This window comes from Nesoenas mayeri, assembly GCF_963082525.1.
Source record: "Nesoenas mayeri genome assembly, chromosome: 1".
Lineage (NCBI taxonomy): Eukaryota > Metazoa > Chordata > Aves > Columbiformes > Columbidae > Nesoenas > Nesoenas mayeri.
In genome coordinates this window covers 134,004,138-134,016,875 of record NC_137541.1, presented here as the reverse complement: position 1 = coordinate 134,016,875, position 12,738 = coordinate 134,004,138, and the positions used below count along the sequence as shown (strand labels likewise).

The window sequence follows — 12,738 nt, the reverse complement described above, 5'->3', positions numbered from 1 at the left end:
AGCAGCTCTCTCTTGCAGAGCGGCACGGCCTGCAGCACTGGCACCCTCTGCCTGCCATCACCCACCCAGTGCACTCATAGAAGGGCTGGGGTTGGAAGGGACCTCTGGAGATCATTTAGTTCAACCCTCCTGCTAAAGCAGGTTCACCTAGAGTAGATCACACAGGAACGTGTCCAGGTGGGTTCTGAATGTCTCCAGAGAAGGAGACTCATTGTGGGGAGTCCCACACCTTGAGACCCTCTTCAAAATATGCCGGTGGGTAAAGGTGATAGCCTGTCCCCTAAAATCTTACCTGTGTTATTCTCATGGTTAAAGCGGCTTGTGTAGGGCCCCCTCTCCCACCTCTGTGAGCAAATGTGAGGCTGGGGAGGGGTGAAGGGGCTGAAGGAGAACCAATCGCTCCTCTCTAGGTAAAACTAAACCTTCTTAATAATAGAGTATGACTCGTGGTCCCAGATAAATTAGTGGCTGCTTAAACACAGGACCTGGGGATCACCATTCCCAGCCTCATTTTCTGAAAATGAAAATCTAACTTACAGTGAGTTAAAAAATGAATTATTTAAGATACATCAGTTTTCATTTTCTCAATATGATGACCCTACATGCATCAGAGACGGTAAATGGGCCAAACTCAGGGAGGGAAAAGGGGAGAATTAACAAAAAAAAAGGAATATTCAGAAGGCAGAAAAGTCTAAATAATCCACGTGCAGCAGGGTTTATGCTATGGTTTTCTAAGGCAGCATCTATTTTCTTGGTGGAGGGCAAGGTTGTATTGCAAGGGAGGGTTGTATTGCTTTGCTTTTTCACCTTTTTAGAAAAAAAATGTTTTAAACTGGAATAAAATTATGTGTCAAGGTTTTAAACCACATGCAGGGATGATTGCGAGGGGTAGATGATGAAAGCTGTAATCATTGTAAGTGGTGTATAACAGATCTGAAGTTTTATGAATGGACAAGAAATTATTCCCTCTTTCTTATACCTGTCTATCCTCTTCTTGTATCCTGTAAGACTGTCTTAGTTATGAATATCTGATTCAGAGACTTTTTTTAATAACTTGACTATATGCAATTTTACAGTGTAAGCAACAGTAGCACTAGTAACCCAACGATAAAGTATTTAAAGAATATATTCCAGTTAAATGTTCAACACATTCTCCCTCTTCCGTTCTTTCTTTCTCTTTCCCAAAGTTACTGCCACCAGAAGAATTAATACTTACCTTCACAACCTAAACGTTATTTAGATATAGAGTCTACCACTGTGCTGGGCCACCAGGAGTTATTGAAAACCCCAGAGTCAGGAACTCTGTAGCAGAGACCAGGCTGGGGATCAGTAGCCTGACTCGTGGAGCTGGGGACCATCGCAGTGTGGAGAGGAGCTGCAGGTTCGGGTCCCTCAGAAATCACTGCTGCAACACACCCTATGGTGCTGCTTATCTGTAGCTTTTCTTATGTGGCCTAGAGACACATTTCTGTAGTTTACGAAAATCAGAAGCCAATGAAATAGGTTCCTCTCCAATCACATGTTAGTTTCACTTGATTTTTTTTTTCCCTACTGCAATATATTTTACTTCTGTTCACAAGAGAAACAAAGCAAAAAAATCCCCAAATAAACACGAGGAAACCCCCCTGCCTTTGATCTTGGAAAAATTGCTCTGAGATGATATATTGCCTCATGCACTAATATACACAGTTTGAAGGAAAATAATGGGTACATTGTTTCAACAATAGAAAAGGACTTTAAACATTTAAATAATTGAAGCATACTAACACACACACACAAAAGGACAGTCATCTTGGTTAGTTAAAAGTCACAACAATATTTCTCAACAGTACTAACAATGTTGAACTTCTAGGGTGATGGTGAAAGACAGCCAGCTAGCAAGGATGATTGAAAATCCATGTACAGGTAGGTGGTAATGACAGATGTAGGTGAAAAGTGTCAGAAGGAGGCAGTCAGGAATATTTTGGAAAGATGCACTCTACCTGTGTAGCCCAGTGAATTGTCGCCATTATCAGAGGTGGGGAGTGGCGTCCCGCTGTCGTTCCCCCTCTCTAGGTCGTCGGAGTCTGTCGGAAACAACACCAGAGCTGCTGATGGGGTCACAGGAGTAACAGGAGTTGCCATTTCGATCACAACACGTCCAGACACAATTAACTCCACACATGACAGCAAGAGCCACTGTACCAGTGCACGGCACAGTTTGTCCTTCCCCCTCCTGCCTGGTGGTGCCCAGCAAAAGGCGGCCGGGAGCATCACCCGGGGTCCCCAAAACGCTGCCCTGTGTCCCTCTCTGCCCACACCAAGTCTCGCTCTGCAGCCCGCCGGGTGTGGTGGCCACCCTGCCAAGCAGCCAGTGCAGGCTGTGGTGAGCATATGGGGACGGGAAGGCAGGGGAGCTGAATGCTAGCATTGCTAATTTTCCACCTTATTGTTAATCAAAGCTATTGACTGTGATCACTCCCCATCATCGCTTCATCTCCTGGCAATTACAGACTCAGGGGACTTCACCTCTTTGTGGGGAGGAGGCGGAGGGGGGCGGGGGGGGTGACACACACACCACTGTGTCTTGGCAAGCATGGGGAGGGGGCTGCTCGACCTCTTCTGGAATATGGGGCAGGGGAAAGGGGTAGAGCCCTTCTATGGAAAGGCAACAGTTTAGCAGCATAAGAAGGTGCATTTTTCTGACTTCAAAGATGCTCGCAAGGAAACATTCAGTTTTAATGTCACACTAAAAACAAAAAGGAAGGGAAGGCAGCTGGTCAGCTAAACACATAAATGAACACATGTTTTAAGACCCCAAGATAAATTGCTGATCAAAACACCACAAAGCACTGTGAAGATAACTCATAATAATGAACTAAATAATTCAAAGCAAAAAATAAAATAAAAATCCCAATGGCTCTGAAAACAAAACACCACAACCCAAAGGAATTTGTTGTCAATATCGCTAGATCTTTTTATCCACATCTATACAGCTTAATATAAAGCTGTTTATTACATTTAAATTATATATTGAATTTACTATCGATAGTGTTCTGCCCAACAGATAACACCTAAAAAGAAACACATATGTTTTTTAAAAGAACCTTAAAGAAGCAAATCTCTTTGCAAGAATATCGCTACCACAACAATAGGCTGCTTATTTCTTTTTCCTGCTGACAGGTGTCAGATAATTTATTAATTATTGTAAAGACCCTGAATAGGAAAGGTATGTTTTCCTCTCATACACAGACATATTCTGGACCTCTATAATGACTAACAGTAACTGTTCCTTTTCAATAAAATGCACGTGCTGCTAAAAATCTTGCTGAAGTTTCACAAAACACGTAAAGAAATTAAACTAAAAAAACATAAGTGGATTTTTCTTTTGAGACTTAATTTTACTAGCTCAGTCAATCTAATTTTTAAAATGTGATGCCAAACATTTATACTCTCCATTTGTCTTTTAAACAATCATATAGAGACAGCACCCTTACAAATCAATATTTTTTTAGTGAAATACAAACCAAAACCAAAAGCAAAACCAAAATCATCAAGACAAATCTGGTTAAGGGGACTTATTGGAAAGAAAAATAATTCTTAAATAGTCAGTTAAAGAAACGATAGTATGCCTTTTAAAACACTGTTGTGTAAATTAAGAAAATAAAAGACCAAAAAACAAAACCCAACCAAACACCAAGATGGTGTTTCACCTTGGCAGATGGAAAAAGTAAAATACGTTCATTTATTGGTCCATTCATCTTTGCTGGCTTCGTAAAGGCCAATGTCATGCACATCTTTGAAATCGGCTCTGAAAATGGCTGTAGAGTGACTGGATCAACATTCAGCTTCTCCAGATTACTCACTTATTTGCATGGAAGGGTTGATTGGGTCAGAGTTTTAAATTACAGCAGTAAAGGACAGAAGGACGGGACTTTTTATTAAATTAAGAGGTAGAGGCTTTCCTACTTTTTTTAGGGTAAATTTTTAGAGCTGACTACAGAAAGCTCAGACCGAGTTTTCAAGCAACGAACCTGCTGATCATCATTTTGAAAGATTAATTGCCTGGCAAGGAGATTTAATCACATGCTACTCAAAATAATGAAGAAGGAGGAAGATGGGCTGAAAGCTACTGAAGTGTTCTGTGTGTCAGTGTAATGTCTGGCATCATGGGCAAAATAGAATTTCATAATGAATTGATCTTTTTTACCCAATATACTCCCTCAGACATGGCTTTCTCAGCAATGTCCACCCTCCTTGGAACACCTCACAAAGCAAGCGATGCTGATGCCCTTTAGCAAGGCTCACATAGTTGTTAAAATGGGAGCAGTTTCCATTTCAGAAATTCTGTGCATTTAATATAGCAAACGGGACATAAGGGCAGCAGCTTCAAAAACTAGGCTACAACTACTTGAGCCATTTAGGCATGAACATCTTGGCTTCAGTCTCTCCACTGATGGAAATAAGGGGATTAGTCTCTTTTTTAACACTACTGATATTTACATTATATCGGTTAGTGACAATGCACTTATTATTTAAATTCCAAATGCATACAGGCATTATTCACTCTCTCTCTCTTTAAGAAATGCTACTTTTTGACCTAGTCATAAAGAACATGATATTCAACTAATGTTAAATTATAGTATCTGTCTGGAAATTAGAATCACTAATGATGATTGCTGAAGTTCAGTTCTTCCTGTGGGTGAATTCTACCCACATCACTGAATGATAACGTTATGCCCAAGTCCCACATTTTGTGCTGTGGGCCCCTGCACTGGACTGAATTTAATTTCAGCTTTGTCACAATATCCAGCTTTGCCTTTGCTTATGAGTCAGTTAAAACTTAATGGAAATAAGTACTATTGAATTAAATGACATATTTCACCATTAGACTGCTGCAAAGCCACTCTGTTGAAGGAGTGGTAAAGGGTCTGAATGTTAAGATTTGATGTATTTCTTATGACTACGTTGCTGTAGGATAAAGCAATTTTCCACTTGGCTTTGCTAAACATAATGAATGATTTTATGTTATTATGCTTTTTGAACTAGCTGCTGTGCCAAAAAGAAAAATAAAAGTGTAGGGAATGAATTATATAACCTGGAACAACTCACCTGATGTATGAAAAATTTACAGCTCAAAGTGGAAGCTGAACTTGGTGTCTCATCCCTCAGAGAAATGCTGTAACCTCTCTATAACAGAGCTCTCATCTAGTTCAAACTAATACGAAGGAGTAGACATTTCACAGAGCTATCAAAGAGAAATGTACCTCAAAACAACTCTCCAGTAAGGCTGAATGTCTTGGTTGAATTTCTGTATCACACAGGAGGAATTCAAACCACAGTCTCTGATATTCTAGCAGCTTAGAAAAGCCTATTTTCAGTGAAATAAAACCTACACTTTAAAAAACATCTATGCAGTAATTGGTTGATTCCTTAAGTAAAAACAAACAAACAAACCAACCAAACAAACAAAAATCAAAACAATAAAAAAACCCCACACCCCAAAGAACCAATCCAACTCCAAAACCAACAAAACAAACCCCAATATTTAATTCAACAGAAATTTACTTATGTCCGTAAGTACGCAAAATTTCAGGAACAATGTAAAAGGAGTTCTACGCCCTCCTCCCCATTTATTTTTATAGTCCCAAACGGCTTTATTTTGGAAGAGGAAGATGAAAAGTGAAGTCTTAACTAAGAAAGAGAAAAAAAAGAGACCTAGCCACCCCTTAGCAGTTGTTACTACACTCTTCTTTCACAGGAGCATTTGAGAGGGAACCGCCTTACCATGATGAAAAATATCTCATTCCCTCTTTCCACAGCTATTTCCAGGGCCACCATTCATTAAGCTGGGCAAGTATCTTAAGTCATTAAAAAAAATCTAGCAAACATCCATTTCAATTTGATAGGAGAGTGCTAAGTTTACCAGAAATGAGTAGTCTAGAGTTTTGGTGGAACAGTTTCAGGTTTAATCAGCACAGCCCAAGCACAGAAGACACCTTAAAAGCAACAAGAGGACTTGGCTTAATCATACAAATCAGAAGTTTATTTTTGCATTTATTTTTGCAGTGACTTACATTCAAGTGTTTTGTGCAATCCTAACCTCAAAAATTATATTAGATATGCGTTTAACCATGGCTCTTCTATTCATAGAAAAGTGACCAGTAACAGATGGTGATGCCATCAGTTATTGGTTCTTTTGTACCAGGGAGGTATGTCTGTATGACACATTTTATTGATGATACATCCTTGAAAGTCCCCAAATGATTCAGTATTGATGCTCTGACCCATCCTCCTGGAGGACGTAAAGAAAAACTGAAAAGACCTAAACAGACACAACTTGTTACGACTGTAGGAATCTCATATATCTAGGTTTCTACACAGGTTATAGTTTATCTGAAAGTAAAGCCACCTACTGAAAAAATGTCTGAGTACAAATATAGTTGCCTTATTTAATTCCAAAGTATATAACTTCATTAATTCTTGTTCTATTTCTCTAAATTTCATTATCATTATCAGCTTTGGGGTACTAAATTCAGAGGAAACAGCAAGAACAGCATTTTGCAAATGAACGTTAATAAAAGATTAGGGTGAAGCAAATTAATACAAACTACTATCAATATTACAATTGTGTTTTACAAATTGGATCAATTTCCATTGATTCCTTTCTAGTGACCTAGAGGAATTCAGGAAAAGACATCAGAAAAAACCTGAACTCTGACTGCATCAAACCACAATCTGGGATAAGGAAATAAATTAGTAGCTTGTTTTGTTCAGTATTTTTTTTTTTTCCTAGGTTTTCATTGGAATTACAGTAGAAATAGACTATGTCTCAAGGGGTTTTGATTTAATCCTATTTCTTCATTTGCTTATTCATAACCATATTTTATACTATCAGAGTATAGGTAGGTAAGGATAATACCTAAGGAGGAGCTACTGCTAAAGTTAAATCAATGTATCTGTGAGAACTAACTTTTGTAGAGGGAAGTACTATCTGAAATATGTTTATTTAGAAAAATACAGACAAGGTTTCAAGAATGTAGACCTATTCTTCAAATCTACAATACAAAGGAAAAACTTCAAGCTATGTGAAGAACAGAGAATAATTATGCCATCCCTTACACTATTACAGCACTCTAAATACATGTCTATATTGAAAGCCCATGTAGCACATCACTGATTAATCTGGAGAATATTCTTAGCAATGTTTCATATTTGTTGAAAGAAAATATTATATTATTTTAAATATTACTTAATAGAGCAACTTTCTAGAGACATTCACATTCAGCCAGCTACCTTTTTTAAATTGGATAACTTTAGGGAGTTATGACCATTTTCATCAGCTGAGAGTCTTTACAAGTAATTAAGTTATTTGTTAAAAGTTTACACTACTCAGCTGCCTCATCATAAAAGTTAAGAAAGGTTTAAGCTAAGTGGAAAAGGGAAGCATTTGTTCTCACATAATGGCTCAAATCTGAGGATCTGCTGCAAGTAACTTACAAAAGAATCCATAAGGATGCTTTTTATTAATAGCCTGTACAAGTATGTTCTAGCAACTCAATATGTGGTTCTAAAAACAAAACCTACACTTATGCATAGGTACAGAAATGTTTTTGTTATGCAAAAGAGACATTTTTCTGGTGAGAAGAGAATACTTTGTAGTGTAAAAAAACCCCACTTAGAAACAGATTTATCTAAACCAAAGAAGAATACAGATTTTATTAAATGGTTTGAGTATTTTTTTTTTTTTAATTGTCTTCAAAGAACAGTGCATATGACTGAAATACTGGCAATACCTCAGTAGAGGATGATGTTTAAACATCTTCCCTTAATTTTCATGATTCAGTCAATAATAGCCTTTAACTCAGTGAAAAGGAAAGGTGAACTTCTGGTTATGCAAAAGCAGACAACAACCTCTTTGCATCATTATGTTGCCAGTAAACAACCTCTTAGCATCTAATTTAATTATTTATTTCTTTGGGAAGTCAGCAGTAAGCATAAGTGTTAGCAATTTCAACATAGATGCGTATCACTTGTTTTCCAATTCTAAAGCTGAAGTCCTACGTGGGATCAGTCATGCAGGAAACCATATGAACATAATAACATAGTGACATTTGTGACTGAACAGTTAAATTCTCAAATCTTGGTATTTAGCAGAGAGCGCATAAACGCACACTGTACGACTTTGATGCTCCCAAACCTGTCTATTGTCCTCTCTCCACTTCCCCCCACACCTTGCCTTTTCATAGCTCTTCCTTGCACTTCTTGGGCTGTCCCTTGTAGCTCTTTCCTGTTCTGCATCTGCTCCCATTTTTTCCCCCCTCCAGATAAACCTAAAGGTAACAGCCATTCAGGCTAATTAAATGGTGCTGAAAGTGAGTTAACAGGTGGTGGCCCCAGCTGCTTTAGTTGCAGGGGTAGATAAGAGACCCATCACTAGCCTATATAAGGCACTATGATTAATTAGGACAAGAAGCCATTTGCTAAGGAGTGACATCCAGATTTATAACAAAATTTTCTTCTCTAAGGCAATGAGCAAACTTTCTCCAGAAAACACAGAAATAAATTACTTATTCTGAAGTCCTCACTAGTCTTCTTGACTATGTTCAACATGGCATGTGAAGAAACCTATGCCAAATAGGTCTTAAGCGTATCAGTATTTTGTATTTTCTTTCTACTGCAAGATATGAATTTGATTTACTTTAGGAGATTTCCTCTCCCTTAGAGGCTCTCTGATTTTGTTTTCTTCCAAGTAAACTTACATGTTTCTCAAGAGAGTTCTGATTACTGTGGGAACTACTATCAAGACATTTAAATAATAGCAACTAGCACAATGTACAGTTGTAGAACTCGTTATGCAAGCTTCCTATTGCAATCCTCCAACTCCACTGGACTTCTTGCAATAATCCCCTCACCATTGTAATCAGCTCTATAAGAACACACCCAGCCCTCCAGGCACTGACCCCTGGAGCTGCTGCTTCTCTGACTTAAGCCCTGTAAGGTTAATTTGAGGATAAATTATGCAGCTGCTTTACAAGTAGCTGCCCCCAAAATAGTATCAAAGAACTGGATTCATTTTCTCTTTACTGTAGAACTGGAACACAGCAAGAAAGTCAACATGCCTAATTACTCCTTATTTTATTCAGCTGAGTGGTAAACTTAGGAAAGGTGATTAATTTCCCTCACTAACGGCCGTTACAGACAAACAACAAAAATGCAGGAACTAATTCAACACACCATTAACAGTCTTGAAATCACATGATTTGAAATTGAAACTACCATAAAGATGAATATTGAAGGGGATGTATGCAATTCAAGAGCTGAGAAAGCCCTTTCTTATTCCCTTGCTTTTCTATATATGCAAAGTTATCTTCTGAGTTGTGAAAGATCTATCTGCAACACAGCTGTGTCATTTGCATTTTACTAGTCTATCTGCAGAGCTCAACATGAAGAATAATATTAAATCAATGTATGTCAATGCCTGTTTACAGAAAGAATGGCCATACTTGCACTAATACAGTGTCTAGAAAGGGAATACATTGGCACATTAAGCCTATTAAAACTATGATATAGGCAAGAAAGTCTCTCTGATATTGTAGGAATTGCAGGTCCTTTTTGTTTTTTTTTTCAGGAGATGCTCCTAGCTACATTTCTAGCTGCCCTAGTTGTTCCCTAGCGTTTTGACCCATTTTGCTGTTGCCACCTCCCAACAGTGACTTCAGCCACATGGTGATTACTGATACCCTTAGCATATAGATTTCTCACAGGAAATGTGTCCTGTTGTTGCTTTTTCTTGCTTTTTGCCTACCACAGTCCCAGCCCTTTGGCTACAACAGAGAAGCCAACAGACAGGAGAGGCTCTGAAGGCCCTCTTCCTTTCATATTTGAAGCCACTCATCCTACTTAACCTGTCTCCTGCACAAAGCAAAGACCTGGTAATTCTATATCCTGTGGGGTGATGCAATGATTAAAAAAATGAGGTTTCAGCCCTGTCATAGCTTGCAATTAAAGTTGTCGTGGCCTAACAGGAACGTAATTTAGTAAGTGATGTACAAGGATAATTTTGAAATGAAGCAAAAAGTTGAAATGCAAGGTAAAAAAATATTCACATTGACTTGTAAAAAGGCGTGGAGTTGATAAACAAATCAGGTCAATCAGTAAAGCTGTGCAAGAATAGGTTTAAAGCAAGCTACAAGAGTAATCAAATCACAAATACAGATCCATGCAAAGCAGTAGTAAATTGAGTCTGTCCAGAATTTCCTTTCCTATTAACCTTCCAAGACAGTGAATTACCCACAGATATCAAATGATTCTCACTTAAAACATGACTATTTTTTTTAATCCACAGAATGTTTTCTTTTATGCATAAGAAGTAGAGGTATGTACTTCAGGGAAGTTTTTGTCTTTTATTATTAGATCACAGAAGTTCTTTCTGTGAAGCTCTTCCTAGGAGTTACTGCTTTTGTGCAGCGTAATGAAACATGTTCTACTAAGGAGGTTTTAAGTTTGTCCCTCGGAGAGAAGCCGTACAACAGGTGTTCCTCCTTTCTTTGTTTACCTGAGCTGACTACTCCCTGCTCAAAATCATATCCTTAAGAAAACAAATGATGGAGCATGTAAGCATTTGCCTGGAAAATTTGATATTAGGCTGAAGTCCTTTCTTGTTAAAGCAGCAAAATGCTCCCATTGACTGTACGCAGGGTTCTGTTAGCACAGCTGTGAATACTTCTGGGAAACAGGAGAAAGAGCCACAAATAAAGAATTAGCAATTACTATCTAGCTCATAATGAAACATACACATATGTCCAAATCGACTTAATAATTCTCAGCGTAAAGAGGGAAAGATTCGTAAAATAGTGGTAAGTTAATTTAATAGTTCCTAGTGGTTCTTTAGCATCTTCCAGCTGGGAATCTCATTTCTCAGTATGATTAATGTCAGCCTCAAAAGAAAGCACAGGGTCAAAAATTATGCCGAGTTTATGAACCCAAAACCCAGACAAAATAGAACAACAATGAAGTGAAATAGCTGAGGAGGAAGATGGTCGAAAACTCTTCTATCTGGTAAGAATTCAGCTCTGCAAAATTAATACCAGATCAGAAATCATACAGCACAGCAAGGAGTACTTGGGTTTATAAGGACCTACAGATTTCTCCAGATAATGTCAATTTGTAATATTGTGTATGTTGAGCATGAGAATTAGTAGCTAGAGGCAGTAATTTTGAAACAAAATAGGACCTTTAATAGATCCGTGGGAATGCTGAAATAATTAGAGCTATAACTGGAAGCACAGAGCCGAAAGTAATAAAGTATGAACACTGAAAAATCATATGTTTTAGAATGCACAATATGATGAGAATGATGCCAATGTAAATAACAAAAGTAGTCACACCCAAATTTTGATGCATAGGGCTATCAGAATGGCAAAGATGGACCAAATCACATATCTATGTTCAAAAACAAACCAGACCTTTGAGATAAGGTTCTGTCTTACCAGGCAGTTTATCAGAAACTTCCGTTTGTGCACTGGTAGATACAGAATAACATCTAAATAACAAGTGGAAGGAAACACTCATGGTACCCTTAAAAAGCAAAACCATAGTGCAAGAGATCGGGAAAATAGGCTTCTTGTAGTAAAGGACTCATTTACCATGACAGCAACTAATTGAAAATGGAAGCACAGATGGCTAAGAATGCATTGTGTCAGAGTTACTTGTAGAAAGTTTCCCAAGTATATCATTGGTGGCTATGTCACAGCTTTAGTATCTCAGAACTAAAGTACAATGCTGTACGAGTGACAGCTCAAAAAAAAAAAGAAAAAATTCTTTAGCAAACCCTGATTGTTTGTTTGTCCTAACTTCATTAAATATGTTGGTGCAGCTGCTTTGGGCAGGAAATAAAAAATACCTCTGAAGCAACATTATACATATCATATGTTTCTAGCGTGATTGGTTCCATATTGTTGGGGCCCTTGAGTGCCTCTAGCAGAGTTCCTCAGCAAATTTTAATGTGTCAAACTGGATAAAAGTCAGAAGAACATGCTTTATCCCTACAGGCTAGGACGACTGCTACCCAGCACAGAAACTCCAACAGGGAAGATGAAGCCCTGGCTTAGAAATGAGCACTGCTGCTCCTGCAGGTTCCTGATAAGAGCCTGTGGCCTGAGCCCAGAGGTAGCTGCCAGAAATCCCCTCCAAACTCCTGCATGCCCAGGTGCCCTTAGCCTTCCCCTCTGGTTGTTCATGGTTGAGGCCTCAGCCCAGGGGTGCCCCAGCTCTGTGGCAGGGGGCTCAGCAGCCCCCAGTCCCACCTGGTTGCTGCAGGTGGGCAACAGGCTATGGGAGCACAGCAGATGTGTCAATAGACTAATGAAATGTCTTTGAGCAATGCTTTTACTGCCTAATCAATAGGGAAACTTATAATCAAGTTTGGTCTCAAGATGAAAACCTTAGCTCGCTGCAATGGACCCTTAAAACTAATTACACCAAGCAGAAAATAAGTATGCCACATAACAGAGTATATCATATCAAGTCACTGGTAAACACAGAGCTGTGGGATCAGATCTGTACACATAACCTGTCAAATGTGAGCAACTACTGGCTCACATATTAATGATACATCATTACTGCTGCTGAATTTAAAAGTCTGGATGCTGTGCCTAAAGGCTTACTAGTTTGAAACATCATCATATGATGATATTAAAAATTTCTAGGTGCGTCCAAGATTATTTCAACCAGTATACTAAACTTCTACTATACAGC

The 12,738-nt window shown here is 38.5% G+C and overlaps 1 protein-coding gene across 1 annotated transcript in view; it reads right to left on the bottom strand.

Annotated features, from left to right (window-relative positions):
- The window catches only part of ROBO1 (roundabout guidance receptor 1), a gene marked incomplete at both ends in the record, with an annotated part of 525,263 nt that overhangs the window by 370,783 nt on the left and 141,742 nt on the right, over window positions 1-12,738 (bottom strand). The window contains one exon of the mRNA XM_080358300.1: window positions 1,983-2,066. Within this exon, the coding sequence (XP_080214426.1) occupies window positions 1,983-2,066 (84 nt within the window). The remainder of the gene's footprint in view (window positions 1-1,982; window positions 2,067-12,738) is intronic.